Source organism: Somniosus microcephalus, chromosome 19, assembly GCF_052327205.1.
Source record: "Somniosus microcephalus isolate GS21.2 chromosome 19, FLI_Smic_1.0, whole genome shotgun sequence".
NCBI classification, from domain to species: Eukaryota; Metazoa; Chordata; class Chondrichthyes; order Squaliformes; family Somniosidae; genus Somniosus; species Somniosus microcephalus.
In genome coordinates, this window is record NC_141005.1 from 11,872,281 (window position 1) to 11,892,298 (window position 20,018).

Genomic DNA, 20,018 nt, shown 5'->3' on the forward strand with positions numbered 1-20,018 from the left:
AAAAAAAACGGCTGCTGATTTTTGCCGGTGGCTCCAGATTGCCGGATAGCTCACCTCCGGATAGCACAAAGTTTCCTGTAACTTGAAGCGTTATGCAAATATATTCTAATATCTATAACTTGCCAGAGAATGATCCTTCTCTTTACTTCTACCAACAAAACAGTATCTACAAGTAATTTGGAAACAATCCACAACCAATAGTATAGAGATGGCACATTCTTTTTACTGAAAAGCAAAGACCTGCCTCTGAATCAATTTGGTGTAATGTTAAAACAGCGCCTGAAAACTAGTTTCGACCAAATAATTTAAGGTGAACTGGTAGGACCTGTCCTGCATCACTCAAGTGCAACAGGAGAACCTCTTGCAGATGACCAAAGTAGCAGGGGGTGGGGGGCAGGGAAAATGAAAAGGGATGTGGGAAAAAACCTGAAAATCGTTTAAAAAAAACACAAGAAAACAAATTCTCTGCACCGCATGCCGTTTGCAAAAACCTTTATTGCAAATTTCCTAATGAGGCTATCAATTTTCAACAGTTCCATTTATAAGTTTCCCCATTACAAAACAGTAGATCAAGATGGTTTGTTCATTCCAACAGAAAACAAGATTATACACAAATGTTCGTGGTCCATGGCAAGCATACGCAAACTTCTCAGAACAAATTTTCTCTCTCAAATTGAGCGACCCTTTCTGTAGGTAACGTCAGTGTAACTAATTTTGTACATGCCAAATATCACACTGCTACAAATACAGGTACTGCCGTGTACCAGCAGCACAGCTGTAGCCAGTAGGAAATCAAAGAGGTCTGCTGTGAAACTATCGCCCATCTCTCTTTTTACATGCATTACTCATGCATCATGTTGGTACCATCACAGACAGTATTCGGTTTCAGTACAAGATCTGATATATGATTTGATAGCAATGTATTTGGGCCTGTATTGGTTTACAATTGTTCTGGGGGAGCTCCAAGGGGGGGGGGCGGGGGACAACAGACTCGACCAAAAAGGTGTTGGCACTGTACCAGTCTCTCGCTGCTTGATAAGTTTCCTCATCAGGATATTCTATCCAAGCACAGCCAATTTACATCAGAAATGTTCTCTATTCCTCCTTCTCAAGGCCCAAGACTTTTCAGGATAAAAAACTTTACTTAAATCTGCAATGAACTTACCACTAATCTTTCTATTGTGTAATCTGTCAGTTACTAATTTAACCAATTTAGACGGGGGAATAAATCTACAGTAAAAGTTTAAAAAAAATCTTGAATGCAATCTTCCAGCATTGGTGTCATACTTGAACCATTCAGAAACACTGTAGGGCAAAAATAATTTAAAAAGACAACCTAAGAGTTTGCTCACGTACAACTTAACTGAATTTTATTTAGTTATAAACCATATGCTACCCAATGTGGTAATTCTGACATTGAGTCTTACTCACAGAAAAAAATATGAAATTAAAAAAAGTCAGTCATACACGGTAAAGCATGTTATAATCACCAATTTTCAGGAATTAAAGCAATAGATTTAAATTATTCTCTCAGGAGACTGTAAATAGATAAGGCAGTAGTTAACACTCCTAGAATTTTCACCAAGGAATACATTAGCACATTTACGGTGGCTGATGACTGAGGAATGACATTCTGTGAAGGTACTGTATCTTCATAACCAATTTGGGACCACAGGGCAAAAGCCTAGAAAAGGGCTCATCTGTGTCCAAACCCAGTTCATTACAGTCTGCTGTAAAAAAAGGAAAGGGAAACAAGGACCAGGATTATTTAATTCTCTTCAGTTTTTTCACTGGTCGCTTCTTTCTTCTCGCATTCTTCCTCTTTGGTCGATTCATTTTTATCCTCCTTAACAGTTAGCGCCTCTAGCTTCTCGGCAACCTTGTCGGCAACCTTGTCTGCACTTTCATTGTCACCTAATAGAAAACAGACATAGAAATGGGTGTCAACAATCCTTTTAAGAATAAGAACTCTATTTGAAGAGGAGGGGAGAGCACCCTGTATCCTTACCAACAATAACCCCTCAGCTAACACCACTAAAACAGATTATATGGCCAATTATCTCATCTCTGTTCGTGGGACCTTGTTGTACCCAAATTGGCTACCACTTTTGCCTACATAATAACAGTGACTACACTTATACAGGAAACTCTTTGGTATCCGGCAGCGACAGGACCAGCGTGTTGCCGGTTGATCAAAAATTCCGGATGATGGAGGGGGTTGTCTACCGAGGCTATCTTTAACAAAGAAAATTTTTTAAAAATCAAGAAATGTGCAGTATACAGTAATTGGGTAGTCACCTACAGAATGTTGTGTTAAATGGATGGTAGAAGATGCTTGATTAAGTACAGTACTGCCAGTTGAGGGTAATGCAATGCAATGACTACCAGCAGCGTGGGAGACACCCAGTACCCCTGTAAAATGGCAGATCAGAAGAGACTACTGGCAGCACGGGAGAGTCAGACTCCTGTTATTGAGGTGTTCAGACTTCCGACAGCGCCAAGAAGCCGAGTAGTGGCAGATTGGAGAACTACCCCCACTGACTAACTCGGCCGCCACGGGAGACTCGGACTCAGCAACATTGCCGGTTATTGAGGTGTTGTTTTCGGAGTGAGAATTTTGCCGGTTATTAGAGAATTCCAGATAATTAGGTGCCATTTAAACGAGAGCTTCCTGCATAGTGTTTCCACAGCAATGTACAGGAAGGAACCTGGATTGCAACCTTATTCCCCAAGTTTTCTCTAGATCATTCTCTCCTCAACTTTAATTTACTAGAGGGCAAAGTGAGGGTTGGGGAGGGAAGAGGAGAAAAATTACTCCCCACCTGCAATTAGAAAACTATAATTATATACTGGAACAAAAAAAGTCTTATAAATAAAAACAGTAAGCATCCAATAAATTGTCCCTCAATAGTCGAGCCATAAGGGAATCTTTGGATTGCACTATTTGAAAGCATTAATACTTTTCTTTACATCATCGATGAGAGTAAATATGCTCCTGCAAGAAGCAAGTCAAGGCGTTTCTCTGTACGGAAGTCGTGTAGTTGAGTTCTAAGAAGCTATGTTGCCAATAGATTGTTTGCACGGGCCACTGCACAAACCTGTCAGAGCAATAATATAGCACCTAGGGAACATGACTGGGTAGAATTTTCAGATTTTGATGGTGTCTGTTGATATCAAACTCTTCAATGATAAAAAAATTATAGTATGTTTCAAACTTAGTAGATTCCTGATCAATGGGTAGCACCACAGAAGAAACAATTATATGCCAGTTTCAAACAATAGATTGATAGATTCAAACAATAAACATGATGAAATGCATTAACTACATGCATGGTGAGTGCGGTCAAACACCTTAGTGATTCAAACCAGCGATGCATTCACACATATATAAAATGTTATTAACCCATTACTAAACAAACTTGTTATAAAAACTATCATTTGATTTCACTTCAACAGGCTCTCTATTCAACCTCAACCCGAACTACTGAAGTTCTAAAGTTAGCGATTTTTTGAACTGCTTTATAATTGCTTATAAGTATTTTACTATTCTGAATATGTTGCAAGTCAGAATTTATAAGGCATCTGACCTTTTAGTTTCATCTTCTCCTTGCATTCTTCAAACTTTGCCTTAAACTTTTGTGCATCTAAAAAGGGAAAGTGAAAACATTAATACCTGTACTGCAAAGTTTCAAGAATAAAAAAAGTTTCTTTGCCTGAAACTAGGAGATGTACTCCCAATAAGTGAGCAATTTATTTACCCAGAATATGGTACACATATTACAAATGTAAAGACCGACCTAATGTACTGCAGCAATTCCATTACTTTGAGTAATACCCAATTTCCTGGATACTAATGGAGCAGAGGTATGTAATGTTCTGCTACTGAAATCTGGTAGAATTTGGACAATGTCCAAGTTGATAACAACTTGGGGAACTGGATTCTTTCATGCGGGATATAATGGTTTTGATAGCATCTTATTTTTTAAAAAGGTACTAATCATTCTCCCATAACGATGTATGGGAGAGTCAGGACCAAGTGTGTTTTTCAGATGAAGCAAGGTTAGAGGTCTGGAAATAAATGCACCAAGGCATTCAGAAGCAATTTTAAAATCATACATTTTGTCCGTGTAAATTCTTATGCCCACATTTATAATGAAAACTACTTACATAAACTGGTCACACTATATTACACCCTTCTGCCAATGGTAGAGGGGTCACCTTCCTAAACCGAGTTGTGAATTTCTATCGTAGTGGGAGTTTTTGACAGATGGACACAATACACTTCTACCTACTCCAGTCAGTGTATTGTGTCAGCTGGTCAAAGCAATGGCAGTGGGATTTGATCGGAGCACATGCATATGCAGGAAGGGGCGGAATCCAGGTTCGTGGAGCTTTTTGGGGAAAATTATTTTAGGGATGCGATCCCCGCCCTTTATTGCGGGTGTGTTCGTGTTAGCCTGATTTGCCCACTATACACCATGCCGGTATAATGGGTAACGTGATGACAGTACATGATCGGAGCGCTGTGTGTGTTGAACATTGGCTCGTGTGTCTGTCTGGTGGGTGTTAATTTTCAATTATTGTTTTATGTATTAAACACGGTGCATTGATTAAAGGAAATTAAAAATAAACTATTAGTAACCAACATTTAAGTGTTCTTGAAAGACGATTCGCATAATTTCAGCGCACCATTTAATAAACAAGAAAGATGATTATTAACTTTGGTTATATCTTTAATAGACAAGCAGGTAACAGTACCATCACTAGATCTAATTTGGTTAGGGCTGTCCCCTCTGAAGAGTGCAACTGAAATGCGCATCTAATTTCTGATTAGGGAGTCTGATGGATTTACTGCCCACCATGTATATGCTGGCGGGGGGGGGGGGGGGGGGGGGGGGGGGGGAAGCTGTAATTTCTTTTAATCGGAGTTTGGTGTGCAGAGTTTCTCCTCGAGTTCCCAATCATCATTTGGCAGCAGCTAAGGAGAATCTTATTTTAAGTTCATCGCTTCATCTGCAAGGTGCGAACTAGTTTCTGTTCAAAATAAATGGAGCACGCAAGATGCTACAACCGGCAACTTTGAAATTGACGTTAATGCAAATGGGGGCAATGGTTCTTCCTTTTTGGCCGATTTAAGCGACTGCCCGCTTTAAGTGGTGGAGGCCGCATAGGCGACACTGGCATTTATTACCAATGTTCCCTCTAAGCTGTGCGCATCTGCACAGTAATCTGAAAGGCATTGTGAAGGCCACTCAAGCTTTTCCATCTGAAATACAGTGCATGCGCAGAAAATTTAAAGGGACCATGCCTTGAAATAAACAAAGACAATTCAAAGGAAACATTGGGTAACTCGGGATGGGTAATAAACAAAGGGCATTAAGAGTCCAATACAAAATGTGGAACTGGAATCACATGTCGCCCAGACCAAATTAGTTGTGTTTTTCTGACAATCCAGAAGCTTTCATGGTTATTTTTTCTGACGCAAGCCCACAAGTTACCAGATTTGATAAATTCAAATCACAACCAGCCATGGTGAGATTTGAACTCACCACCTCCAGATTGGTAATCCAGTGCCATAACCAGGCTACCCACCCATAGCTTAAGCGGCAACTGTGTAGAATTTTATTCACTTGTGTTAAAATGGTTTGCATTTCAGGCTCCAGTTAAAAGACATGCTGCTTTTCTCGATCAGTTTTTAATTCTACACAATTTAACTTTTGTTCACATTGTGATCCTACAAGAACCACTCACTGTCTTGCACTGCCACCCAATGGCTTTGTATGGGACCTGCATGCTGACTCACAGCCAAAACTCAGTACCAGTGAAGGACTTTGCACCCAATGTTACTATGAGAGAGATTTAACACAGCAAACAGCAATCATAGTATCACCGATAGGCAAATGTTAGCACTTTTAAAATAGCTTTTTCCACAGGCAGAGCTGGACACAAATTTTCAGCGCATTTTGAAATGGAATTTTGCAATCTAAGATAGGAGGTGGTGTGGCAGTATTGGTTAAGGAGAATGTAACATGGAGAGGGAGGATGTCCTGGAAGGGTCAAGGACAGAATCTATATAGCTAGAGTTAAAAAAAGAGGTGCCATTACACTACTAGGTGTATTCTATAGACCACCAAATAGTGGGAAAGATATGGAGGAGCAAATTTGCAGAGAAATTACAGAGAGGTGCAAGAAATGTAGAGTAGTAATAATGGGGAACTTCAACTATCCTAATATAGACTGGGATCGTAATAGTCAGAGAAGGGGAAGAATTTCTGAAGTGTGTTCAGGAGAACTTTCTTGATCAGTAAGATTCCAGCCAGACGAGGGAGGAGGCATTGCTGGATCTGGTTCGGAGGTAGGTCAAGTGGAGCAAGTGTCAGTAGGTGAACATTTAGGGAATAGTGATCATAGTATCACAAGGTTTAGATTAGCTATGGAAAAGGACAGGAAGCAATCTAGAGTAAAAATGTTTAACTGGGGGAAAGCCAATTTCAGTGGGATGACAACGGATCTGGTCCGGGTAAACTGGAATCAAAGATTGGCAGACAAAACTGTAATAGAACAATGGGCTGCCTTTAAAGAGGATAGTTCAGGTACAGTTGAGGCACATTCACACCAGGGGGAAAAGCAGGGCAACTAAAGTCAGGGCTCCTTGGATGACAAAATAGTTAGAGAATATGAAGCAGAAAGAGCGCGTATGACAGATGTCAGGTTGCAAATACATCTGAGAATCAGGCTATATATAGAAAGGTCAGAGGAGAAGTGAAAAAGAAAATATATGGGGCAAAGAGAGGGTATAAGAATAGAATGGTAGCCAACATAAAAGATAATCCAAAAGTCTTCTATAGGCATATAAATAGTAAAAGGGTAGTAAGAGGAGGGGTGGGGCCGATTAGGGACCAAAAAGGAGACCTACACATGGAGGCAGAGGGTATGGCTGAGGTACTTTGCATCTGTCTTCAAGGAAGAGGATGCTGCCATAGACAGTGAAGGAGGAGATAATGGAGACACTTGATTGGATAAAAATTGATAAAGAGTCATCAGAAAGGCTGGCTGTACTTAAATCACCAGGATCGGATGGGATGCTGAGGGAATTGCGGGTGGAAATACTGACCAGAATCTTCCAATCCTCCATCGAGTCGGGGGTGGTGCCAGAGGACTGGAGAATTGCAAATGTTACACACTTGTTCAAAAAAAGGTGTGAAGATAAACCCAGCAACAACAGGCCAGTCACTTTAACCTCAGTAGCGGGGAAGCTTTTAGAAACAGTAATCAGGGACAAAATTAACAGTCACTTGGATAGGTGTGAATTAATTAAGGAAAGCCATCACAGATTGGTTAAAGGCAAATCATGTTTAACCAACTTGATCGAGTATTTTGATGAGGTAACAGAGAGCGTTGATGAGGGTAATGCGGTTGACGTGGTGTGCATGGATTTCCAAAAGGCGTTCGACAAAGTGCCACATAATAGGCTTGCCAGCAAAGTTGAAGGCCATGGAATAAAAGGGACAGTGGCAGCATGGATACGAAATTGGCTAAATGACAGGAAACAGAGTAGTGGCGAATGGTTGTTTTCAGACTGGAAGGTATACAAGTGGTGTTCCCCAGGGGTCAGTTCTGGGACCACTGCTTTTCTTGCCATGGGACTGGGGTGGTGCCGGTTGATTAAAAATTACAGATAACAGAGAGGTAGGCAATTTTTAACAGCAAAAAAAATAAAAACCAGTGACTAACTCGGCCACCTCGGGAAACTCGGACTCGGAAAAAGGATGGATTTGGCAAGATTACCGGTTATCTAAGAATTCCGGTTGATTAGGTGCCGTTTAAACAAGAGTTTACGGTATATTAATGAATGACTTGGATGTGGGTGTACAGGGCACAATTTCAAAATTTGCAGATGACTCAAAACTTGGAAGTATAGTGAACAGTGAGGAGAGCGAGAAGACGTCAGGAAGACAGACAGGCTGGTGAAATGGGCGGACACGTGGCAGATTAAATTTAACGCAGAAAAGTGCGAAGTGATATATGTTGTCATTCTTTCTACCAAAATGTAAACTAAATGGTACAATCCTAAAGGGAGTGCATGAACAGAGAGACCTAGGGGTATGTGTGCACAAACCGTTGATGGTGGCAGGGCAGGTTGAGAAAGCAGTTAAAAAGGCTTACGAGATCCTGGGCTTCATAAATAGAGGTAGAGTACAAAAGTATGGAAATGATGATGAACCTGTATAAAACACTGGTTCGGCCTCAACTGGGGCACAGGAGTGCTAGTTCATTGGACTGCGTTTCTGCCTGTGAAATAGTCGGTGCTGGGGGTGCGGGCTCCATCAGCAGGAGAGTACCACCAATTCTTTTTGGTAGGAGATAGGTGCCTAAAGCTTGCCCAGCAGGCTCAAGAGTATATTTTACTCCAACTGCACTTTTACCAAGAATTTAAAACTTTTGTCAAATCTTAAAATTATTTTAAGAACACAAACAACAAAAAAGCGGCGGGTGGCAGACAATGTTCCCTAAGCTGCACGGCTATCTCAAGGTCCCGCATAGCTGGTGAGTCGGATTCACAACTCAACTAAAAAAACCACGTATGCGCGGAGGTTTGAATGGGCCGCGCAACCCAAAAAAAATTAGGGGGAATATTAGTGACAGATGCATCTCTTTGCAATTCCCCACAAGGTGCAGCCTCATTTTAACTTGGACAATCTGGGCTGGTTACAAATTACAGAACAGTACTGCTACTGTAGTAGATCAAACCACTAAACAAGTGTGTTAATCCAGGTGAAGTGTACCATTTCAGTTGGGTTGTTTACGAAAATAAAACTCATGCTGGCAGACAGTTAATTTCCAATCCACATACTTACTTTCTTTATTCAAAAACCGGATAGCCAAAAGCTCAGGTTTGGGTTCTTCATCAGCAAAATCGGCAGGTGCATTCCAGACCCATGCCCGGTCACTCCCTACATTAGGCCTCAGCTCCATTGTAGGTGTAACTGGAAATAAACACACAAAATTAGTGCTTCACTCATCAAAATAAACATGGCCATTTGCTTATCATAAAAACAGCAGTATGTTCATTCGACCAGTTGTCTGAAGTAACCATAGCATTTTACAGAATGTCAATTTGTTTAATATAAAAATCAGCCGTACTGGAGCAAGCGACTTGAACTTAGTTCAGAAACACAATTCCTCAGTTTTAGGTAGTCAATATTTTCAAAAGCCCAGGAGAGCTAAAGAATACAACCAACCTCTCATCACGCTCTTGAATTGTGGCTACTTCGCCCTTTAACTCTCGAGCCACCAGGCACAGAGGAGCAGGCTTTTTGGTGCCTCACTTGTGTGTGAACCAAGACAAGTTTGTATTGATTGGCTATTCAACTGTGAGGCTAACGCAGCGGAGTCCAATCTGGTTTTCGCTTGCTTTAAAGTGCAGTCGCCGGGTAGCAGAAAGCAGCAGGAATCCTGGCTAAATGTCGACCCTTGCTAGCCCAGGTCAACCAGACAATTGCTGAGAATAGGCAACTCAGCACAGACGACAGTTTGGAAGCTTTAGAAGATATATGGGAGACTTCCAAACAAAATCCACACGGCCTTCTTGAACTATTTGAGACAGAATATATTTGATCCACTCAAGTTAATGCAAAACCTTTTACAGTCAACTGTTCTGTTGCTTTTGTGCGGGTTTCAGGAGGTAAAAAAAAAATTCAATCTGGTCCCCAACCTCAAGTTATTGGTTGGCTGAAGAAACATTCCCAGCACTGCAAGTGGTAGCAAAAGAGCTGAAGTCTCGGCAGGGGCGGGAGTGTGGAGAAGAGTTGGAAGCTGAAAACTTTGTTTCTTTCTCACTCTCCTTTATTCCACTATTACTGGAAACCAGAAACAGGAAAAGGCATAGAAAAAATGATGACAGGAGAGGCAGAACATGGGAGATTGATATTCCACATCCCTACAGCAGAAAACTATATTCTTGACACTCGAGTTTCTTTCCAACAGTCTTAACGTTGTCTTTCCACCTTTGAGTCAGGCCATTTATGATTTTCACAGCTTAAAAGCAATCTAGAAGACAGCTTCCATCCATTTCTCTCTATTTATCACAGTATAGATTAGCCAAAAGATTTCACCATCAGGGACATCCCAGTATTTCCAGCCTCACCTACCGATTATCTAGCAGCTTCTACAATGCTAACAACAGCAGAAATGTAATTCTTACTCACGTGGAAATAGGAAGCAGAAAGCCAGAGTCATAAAACATGGAGATACCGGTACTCCATAAGGATTCTCCAAAACATTGAATAAAACCGTTTAGGATCAGAGACTGGCTTGTGTACCCAGGAGTTTTACCAGGATGCAATATTAGTAGCGTGCACAACCACAAAAAAACAAATGAAGACCCCAAAGGACAATCTATGACGACTTACTGAAGGCAAATCTACAAGCATAATTTAGAATTTGAATAAGTGACCTACGATAGTGGTTTGCACAGATCTTGAGAGTTTTATCTCTCCTCATCAGAAGGCGAATTGTTCCCTTTTCCTTGTGCTTCAGCAACTTCACATCGCCAGTTCCTCGTTCTTTCCACTCAGGAGGATCATTCTCTGATGCATATCTAAAGAGTTTTGCACGCCTGATGAAACAAAAACAAAATTAGGCTAATTTATATCTTACCGCCTTTCTTCTCAAAAGCATTTACTGGTGTGCATTATCTACTTTATAGTTTTTTTTTAAAGATGGGACTAAGCGGTACAGTAGATCAGCGTATTATCCTTTCATCTGGACTGGAATCCAGCAAAATAAAAAAAGGTATTGGTCCAGAAATTCGGGTCCCCACAGGTGAGTACGCATGGGGTACTCACCCATAGACCCAATGGAAGTGCCGGTTTTGTGCATGCACTGCGCATGCGCGGGAAACCGGAACTTCCGTTCCCTTAAAGGGATTCAGAGGTCGAACACGTGCGCCGAAGAGGCAGCGCGTGCGCATGGAACTTACGTTTTTTTTGAAGGGTTCTCCGGGAGGGTAAGTCTCCAGCAGTTACACATGTAAAAAGCAGTCACAAGGCCTGCTTTTAACAAGGTAAGTGGTGAATTAATTAAAATTAAAACATTTTTCCACAGGTTTATTATTTTTAAATACTTTAAAGGTAAGTTTATTTTTAGCCCCGTTAGAAAATGTAATTAATATTTTCAAAAAATAACTTTTAAACAATAATTTAAATTTATGTAATTTAGTTATTTTAAAAATGTGATTTAAAAAAAATTATTTGAAGTTTTAGGGCTTATAGTACTTATAATTTTGACAGCTCTTCCTGTCAATTTTATGAATGGGCATTTCCCTGCTACCATTGGCTCTCCATGGCCCACGTGATCCCAGGGGACGCATCGAACTAACTGCGCCCCTGGGATACGCAAGCACTGCGCGCCGGCAGTTGGAGCAGGCCCAGGATCGGAATCCCACGCGGGCCCACAGCACAACAGCCGGCGCGCAAGGTAAGTGCAGGTCGGAGGCTTGCACCGCGCCCCCGACCCGAATTTCTGGGCCATTATGCGGGATGGGTTTAGAAACAATGTTCCCTCTAATTTTGTTTTGGGCTGTGCAGCCCAATTAAAATTCAGCACATGCGCGTTTTATTCCAATTTATAAAAGCCAGCGAGCCGGCTGCGCGGGACTTTCAGAGCGCTGCGCAGTTTAAAGGGAACATTTTTTGGAAGGCTCCTGATAGACAAGGGCTCCCAGCACAAAAGATTCCCACAATTCCATACTGTGTGCTTGGTTGAGGTTAATGAATATTGTTGGGCAAAGCAGAAGGAGCTTCAGTCTGTAATTTTCTGTGGTATAGCTGATTTCAATATACAGAACCCCAAATTTTTGTTAAGTCTTCCTCACACAGAACTCCCAGTTTGATAAACACAAACATTAAAGTAAAACTTGGATACTTTGCCCCCACAAAGGGAGGATTTTTTTCGTTCCAACAATACAGTTTAGAGAAATAAAGGCAACACTCCCTCAATATAACCATTTCTAACCATCTTTAATCCATTATGGGTCAGTGACCCAACTGTGCCAGCCCGTCATTACATGGTGCCTGAAAAACAAACTGCAGGTGAACAAGAATACTCAGTTGAATTCTTACCAAACACATTCAGGAGTGTTATATTGTACTTAGAGGAAATTGGCAACTTGAAAGTACAGGAAACTTTCTGGTATCCGGCACGGACGGGACCGACGTGGTGCCGGTTCATCAACAATTCCGGATAACCGAACGCTATAGTAAAAGATACGGACCTTAGAGCTCCGTATAAAGCAGCTTCAGAACAACATCCACAAGTTGCAAGCGTCTCTGTAGCTTAGCAACAGCTGCAGCCAAACCCTTGCCTTCCTCCATTTGTTGCTGTGCAAGTAATAAAAGTTACCTGAACCGACTCCTGAATTTTGCCGGTTAACCGACATTTCCGGTTATTTAGGGGCCGGTTAATCGAAAGTTTCCTGTATTAACCATAGGGGAGGGGGTTTATGGGTGCAAAGGTTGCATTAACATATGATGTTATAGCTTCCTAATGGAAGCATGTCTCACCATGTACAACAAGTATCTGCCTACCATGTACTGTCCCCATCACTTACACTGTGCCTGATAGCCACCTAGATCGGGCAAATGGCGCTAACCATTTGCCAGTTCTATAGACGTCAATTACAAAGGCTTAAACTGTATTAAGCGGATCGGCTATTTTCGGGCAATTCAAGCAGCTGGTCGGTCACCTTCCACGCAGAAGGTCCAGGAACGTAGAAACTGACCAGGGCCTTTCTGAAATACATTAAACTCAGCAGCTGCGGTTCAAGAACTTTGAAATTGTTCAGGGCAATTTCATTTTTATTATTGGAGTGGAATTAGTGTAATCTTCACTTAGTTTTTGGCTCGATCAAACATTCCCTTCAGCACTTCCCAGAAAAATAATTTTGTTGCCGAGGAGTCACTTCATTGAGTAGACAGCCAGCGGAGAAAACAACCGTCTGTCAGGTACTCGAGAACACCCGCCCCGACGCTTTCGCATGGGCATTGGAAAGAGGCAAGTACTCTTTACAAATTTCTTAGTTACAGCGTCCACCGCACCTGCTGTAATGGTGGAACTGTAATATAATCTGTAATGTACTGTAACCTAAGCAAGCATTCAAAAATTAAGTGCTTTTAGAAAAAGGAGCATTAAAGAATCTTTTATGGATTAGAAGTCAGTGGGGGAGAAAAATGAAATCTCCACTAAAAACACAGAACCATCCAATAGCTGCAAACCTTTGCACATTGGAAGGAAGAGCCAATCATAGTCAGTATTGTCCCGCTAACATCTCCCTTCACTGGAACAACAGAGCGCTAAACTGGGGTTGAAGTCAGGGGAATACACCTGCGGTTCACTCATCAAGCTAACCGTAAAGCAAACAAAAACAGGAGACATGAAACTTTTACAGCTACTATTAAGTTGGTAGCCTAATATATGTGTGATGAAAACATAAAACAGAATCTTCATTTTTCTGAAGAATTAAAGATCTGCCCCCACCCCCCAGTTGTTCGTCATTATACATCACCATCAAGCTTGTTTTTTTGGCCCTAATCGAAGTCACAATACCCTATGGAATGGTGACCATGGTGCACTATCCCTCCTCATCCTCATCAACCTGCCTGCAGCCTTTGACACTACTGACCACACCATCCTCCTCCAACTGTTTGCAACTGCAGCATCCTATTCGACCCAGAGCCAAGCTTCCAACCCCATATCCTCTCCATCACCAAGACCCCCATCTACCACATCTGTAACACTGCCCGTCTCCGGGCGTGCCTCAGCCCAACTGTTGCTGAAACCCTGGTCCATGCTTTTGTTACCTCCAGACTCAATTATTCCAAAGCTCTCCTGGCCAGCCTTCCATAAACTTGAGGTCATCCAAAATGTTGTCCGTATCCTAACTCGCACCAAGTCCCATTCACCCATCACCCCATGCTCGCCGGCCTACATTGGCTCCTGGTCCACCAGTGCCTCAAATTTAAAATTCTCATTCTTGTGTTCAAATCCCCCATGGCCTTATTCCTCCCAGTCTCTGTAACTTCCTCACTTGGAGGGTACACTCTTGGACGAGTTCTGCAATTTTAAATGCTGTACGCTCCAGCGCCATCATCTCTCCATCATCCAGGCTGGCTGTTCCACATACACAAGTGTCAGATTGGTTGAGGAGCACTCGCACTGCAAGACTGAGCACATAATTAAGCCAGACACTTCACTGCAGTAGAGGAAATGCTGCATTATCAGAGGTGTAGTCTTTTCCGACGTTAAAGCAAGGCCTGTCTTCAGGTGGAAGAGAAAGACCATAAAAATGCAGGGAGCTTTCAGTGCCCCAGCCAACATTTATCCTTTACGTGTCAGTCTTGGCTCAGTGGTAGCACTCTCACCCGAGTCAGAAGATTATGGGTTCAGGTCCCACTCTATTTGAGCACATAATCAAAGCTGACATTACAGTGGAGCTGAGCAAGACCATTTGCAATCTTGGTGTTGTGTTTGACCCAGAGGTGAGTTTCCGACCACATACCCGCACTACCACCAAGATGGCCTATTTTCACGTCCGTAGCATCGCTCGACTCCAACCCCGCCTCAGCACATCTGCTGCTGAAATCCGCATCCATATCTTTGTTACCTCCAGACTCGACTATTCCAATGCTCTCCTGGCCCGCCTCCCATCTTCCACCCTACATAAACTTGCGCTCATCCAAAACTCCGCCGCCCGTATTTTAAACTCGCTCCAAATCTCATTCACCCATCACCCTTAAGTTTGCTAACCTTCACTGGCTCCCAGTCCAACAATGCCTCAATTTTAAAATCCCTCCATGGCCTCCCTCAGTCCCAAGAGATATCCGCGCTCTTCCAATTCTGGCCTCTTGCGCAGCCCCGATTTTAATCGGCCCACCATTCAGGTCCCTTGGCCCCAAGCTCTGGAATTCCCTCCCTAAACCGCTCTCCTCTTTTAAGATGCTCCTTAAAACCTACCTCTTTGATCAAGCTTTTGGTCATCTGTCCGGCTAGCTCCTTCTGTGGCTCGGTGTCAACAATGTTTTTATTGATATCGCTTGTTAAGTGCCTTGGGACATTTTACTATTTTAAACGCGCTATATAAATGCAAGTTGTTCCTGTTGCAGTTAGGGGTACTGTCATTTGGGTGAGATTGATCCCATGGTACTATTTGAGGAAGAGCAGGGGTAAGCTCCCAGTGTCCTGGCCAATATTTAACCATCTACCAACATCACAAACAGATTATCTGGTTATTATTTCACTGCAGTTTGTGGGACCTTGCTGTGTACAAATTGGTTGCTTCATTTACCTACATTACAACAGTGACTACACTTCAAAAGTACTTCATTGGCTGTAAAGCGCTTTGGGACACCCAGAGGTCATGTAAGGTGCTATATAAATGCAAATTCCTTCTCTCCTTAAACACCACCACCAAAAACAGACTAACTGATCATTTACCTCATTGTTGCTTGTGGGGCCTTGCTGTGTGCAAATTGGCTCGTTAGGTTTCCCAACAGAAGTATCAGTGACTACATTTCAAAAAAGTGGCCATGAAACATTTTGGGACACTACAGCGTGTGTGGCATAGTGGTTAGCACTGTTGCCTCACAGCGCCAGGGACCCGGGTTCGAATCCGGCCTCGGGTGACTGTCTGTGTGGAGTTTGCACATTCTCCCCGTGTTTGCGTGGGTTTCCTCCGGGTGCTCCGGTTTCCTCCCACAGTCCAAAGATGTGCGGGGTAGGTTGATTGGCTATGATAAATTGACCCTTAGTGTTAGGGGGATTAAATACGTGGGGTTACGGGGATAGGGTGGGATGTGTGTTGGTGTAGGGGTTACGGGGATCGGGTGGGATATGTGTCGGTGCAGGCTCGATGGGCCGAAATGGCCTCTATCTGCACTGTGTGATTCTGTGATTCTGAAAGATTCATAAAAGTACAAGTTATTTATTTCCTACTGTCACTGTACACATCAGAATTAGTGATGCAAGATGAGAAGCAAGACAGTGGAGAACAGGAAGCCAACGCTGGAGATCCAAATACCAGACAGGAAATGGGCAACAGGCCAAGAAACAGGTGAATGCACTTTCCCAGATAAACTCTAAGCAGAGCAGTCCCAGGATTGAGAGAAATTGAAGACCAGACAAGTCCAAGATAGAGTATCTGATCAGGTCAGTAACTGCTAAGTTACAAAACGATCTACCACAGAGGACAAGACACCAAGCTAAAGATGAAGAAATCACCATCAGTTCACTATACACCTGCCTATACAAGTCGCACTGAGCTATTCTCAGGCATACTATACAAATTTATACTGTATTCATTACAGATTACTTACATTCTGAAAAGTTCTTCCTCATCTTCTTCCAATGTTTTTACCTCCTGCTCAGGAAGTGAAACTATTGGCTCAAAGTGAGGATCGTGGTTGGAATCTTCAGTCACATTCTCTGCAGAAGTGTCATGGTCTCCTGCTTCCTGGGGAAAGACAAAACAGGTACATGTGAAACAAGTGTCTTGTCAATCTAATGTATGTTATGTAATAATGGTTGGTACAATAATTTTGTTGGCTGTAAAAATTTACCCATTTAGAAAATTTAAGGGGCACTTTCTAGGATAACAAATGAATGTTGAAATTCTATCACCTAGCTACACGACAATTTGGAATGCAGGTGTTGGTTAAACTGGTAAAGTGCAATGCACGAGCAAGAACACCCCACTAAGTCCAGTGAATGATTTCAAGCCATTTCATTACGCAAACACTAATTCTTACTATGTGCAGGTATAGCATGAAACAAGTTATCCCCTTTTTTGTTATTATTATACACGCTGCTTTCATTTTCAGACTCCACTCCAACTGCTTCATTGTTGGCCTCCCACCCTCATTTCATGAATTCCAACCTGTCGTCCTCCCCTCAAACTCCAATGGTCAGGACTCTCATCTCTAATCACTTGGCAGCAATCCCAGATGGATGGAAGCATGCATTTGGTCATCAAGAGAGAGCAGGATCAGGTACAGTTGTGATACATCCAAGCACAACTAGCTTATGAACACTTACAGTCAAGGTTCACACCCGAACAGTGGCCACATGGGAGAGTTCCTGGAGGGTGTAACACACATAGCACCATACCCCAGGAAGAAACCGACATCTTCAAAACGGGAAGTGGAAAATTAAGAAAAAAAAGCCAAAGCATAACTGAAGTTCATTTAAATTAATTTGTTGGCTTTATTTGGTGCGTGCATATACTGTTATGTCATTTGAGAAAGAGCAGTTATTAAATTCACTGTCTGAAATAGAGATTGTATGCCATCAAACCCGCACTACTTTTGACACGTAGGGTTAAAGGTTCTGCCTATTCTGAAATGCTGATCAGTCACTGCAGGACTTATAATGCAGATAGCCATCAGGGAGGAAACTGAGGTCAGCTTAAATGAGCGAATAGCATTTACAAATAACAAAACACTGGTCAAAGATGACCTGAATGGGGGGAATTAGAAAGCACAAGGAATGCCAGCTCCTCTCTGATATGACACAATGACTGTCTTGCATTAAACCTGCCGAGACATAAAAGCACTTTTTAGCTGTTGAAAGGATTGTTAACATTTTATTTTTTGGGGAAGGGAAGTTGAAAGTAATGTTTAGGTGCAGAAATATCAGTGCCAAGCAAATTACCTTTTTCTAAAAATGTTATCTGCACCCAGGATCAGTACCAAGCACTTGCAACACAGATAAATCATGAGAAAGGTACAAAATCTGCTCCCCAAATGCACTTCAACCCAAAACTCAGAATACATTTCCATTTCCCATACAGGTCACTTGTGACCCAAGTGAGGATGCTAGTTTTTTTTCTTTTTGTAGACTTGTGTCCACCATGAACTGGAATGAGGCATAAAATTTCATTTCAGATACCCGCATCAGAAACAAAGCTTTCACCTTGCTGATTGAAATACATTCAGATCTAGGTCCCAGGAGGTGGAGTTTCCAAGGCAAAGACAACTGGAAATATACATTTAATTTTGAAGTCTTGCATTACATAAATGCAAGTTCTTTATATTGGGATTCATTCATCAGGCATGTGGCGGATCGGGTGTTTAATGCATTCAGAGTTGCACCTTTCAGAAGGTAAGCATTTCTCAAACTGCAGACTTGTCCCCAAAATAAAGTTACATTTGCCTTTCCTGCGAATACAATAAACAACCCATAAATAAAACAATGTTGAATCTTATAACTTTTTCTTCAAAACAGTTAGACAGAATGAGTACACAGAAGGAAAAAGTTAAATATTGTTACGATAATTTGGCGCTAAAATTCAAGTGGCCCAAGATCAAAAATAAAAACAGAAAATGCTGGAAATACTCAGCAGGTCAGGCAGCATCTGTGGAGAGAGAAACAGAGTTAATGTTTCAGGCCGATGACCTTTCATCAGAACTGGCCCCAAGATCAAATCTGCTGATATTTTCCCTCAAAATGTCCCACATAGACAAGTCGAGCCAATCTACCATTGGGAGGTAAAAAACACCAAGCAAGTCAGCAGCCCACCCTAAAATTATGCAAAATAACAATACATGGACAGAAAGTGCAGAGTTAAATAGTATTAATCAACATACACTCACATCAAGAGCGAGGAATAAAAAAGCAGCAAGTGATACAAACGATGTGAAATTAGACCTAAACTTATTTATACCTGGGAAAACCACCAGCTCCCTAGAATAAAATTCAGAGACCAACTACAAAATTTACAGCGTCTAAAGAAATTCGCCTGTCACAGAGGACGACAAAACTAATTTGTACAGACATATACAAAATGAATTCCACCTATCATCACATTGCTGTTTGTGGGAGCTTGCAGTGCAACAGTGATTACACTTCAAAAGTACTTCATTGGCTGTAAAGCGATCTGGGACGTTCTACGGTTGTGAAAGTTGCTATATAAATGCAAGTCTTGCTTATTGTTAAAATTTAATTTAGTCACAGTAACAAGTGCTTTTTAAAAAAAAAAGTAATTTAGTCACAGTAACCAGGTAGGAAAATGTTATGACCGATCCGTCATTTTGAAAGGAATTGTTAAAATTTAATGTAAGGAACGTGATGGTGTGTGTGCGCGCGTTTAAAAAAAAATTAAACGTTAGCTCCTATCTTTTCCACTGGAAGATCACTAAATAAACCGTTGTCTTATAAACCATGTCTTCCGCATAGTATTCGACCCGAATTAATATAACTAATGCGGGAGAACAAAAATCGAATCACTCTCACAGAACCACATCGAAAAAATATATATATAAATTAAAAAAATGAAAAATTCACCGCCATCTAGGCCACCGCAGGACCTGGGGTGAATTTTACTGCAAAGAAGCGGGCGGGCGGGGGCGGAAGAGAGAGAGAGAGAGAGAGAGAGAGAAGCAAGGCCTCGAGGAAAAGAAACTCTGCGCAAAATTTAACTTTAAACTAATTAACAAATCACAGCTATAAGGTTACCCCCTTCCATTCTTTAAATATTAACCGTCCATTTGAATGAGAGCGGCTTCTCCATCTCCGAATCACGCGCGCTCTCTCTCTCTCGATTCAGGAGTAAAATCCCAACCGGCTCCATCTCCCCCCCACAAAAAAAGCACCAGCATTATCAACACTTTGGGAAGGGGAAAAAAACCGTTAGTTGTTAAATTCAACAAAAATATCGACACGAGTGAAAAGCAGAGTCCCTGAGCTTCAAGTACATGCGGATACTTACTCTCTCATCTGCCATTTTAAGGGTCGATGGCTTCAGATTAGAGATGGGAAACAATAAAAAAACTGCTCCGGCCGTTTTATTTTCGCGCTTGATTTTTCACCCCGATCCAATATGGCCTCCCTAGCAACGAGGGTGTGGACACCGAGAGTCGGAGACACGCTTCCTCTACCTCGACACAAGCAAAATCCATTTACATTATTTGTTTAAAAAAACCTTTTAATTTATCATCTCATGTGGAAGATAAACTTAGAAATTCGAT

General features: G+C 41.8%; 1 protein-coding gene across 2 annotated transcripts; it reads right to left on the bottom strand.

Annotated features, from left to right (window-relative positions):
• Nucleotides 1-477: 477 nt before the first annotated feature.
• On the bottom strand, nt 478-19,938 carry ranbp1 (RAN binding protein 1). 2 transcript variants are annotated; one of them, XM_086011963.1, is made up of 6 exons: nt 19,760-19,938; nt 16,371-16,507; nt 10,461-10,618; nt 8,859-8,987; nt 3,588-3,644; nt 478-1,914 (listed from the first exon to the last, which is right to left on the bottom strand). In XM_086011963.1, the coding sequence occupies exons 1-6, from the start codon at nt 19,772-19,774 to the stop codon at nt 1,769-1,771; spliced, it is 642 nt and encodes a 213-aa protein (XP_085868089.1). In that variant the 5' UTR covers nt 19,775-19,938; the 3' UTR covers nt 478-1,768. The 2 variants fall into 2 exon arrangements, with proteins under 2 accessions (XP_085868089.1, XP_085868088.1); XM_086011962.1 differs by lacking the exon at nt 19,760-19,938 and adding an exon at nt 19,532-19,624.
• Between the last annotated feature and the right edge of the window lie 80 nt (nt 19,939-20,018).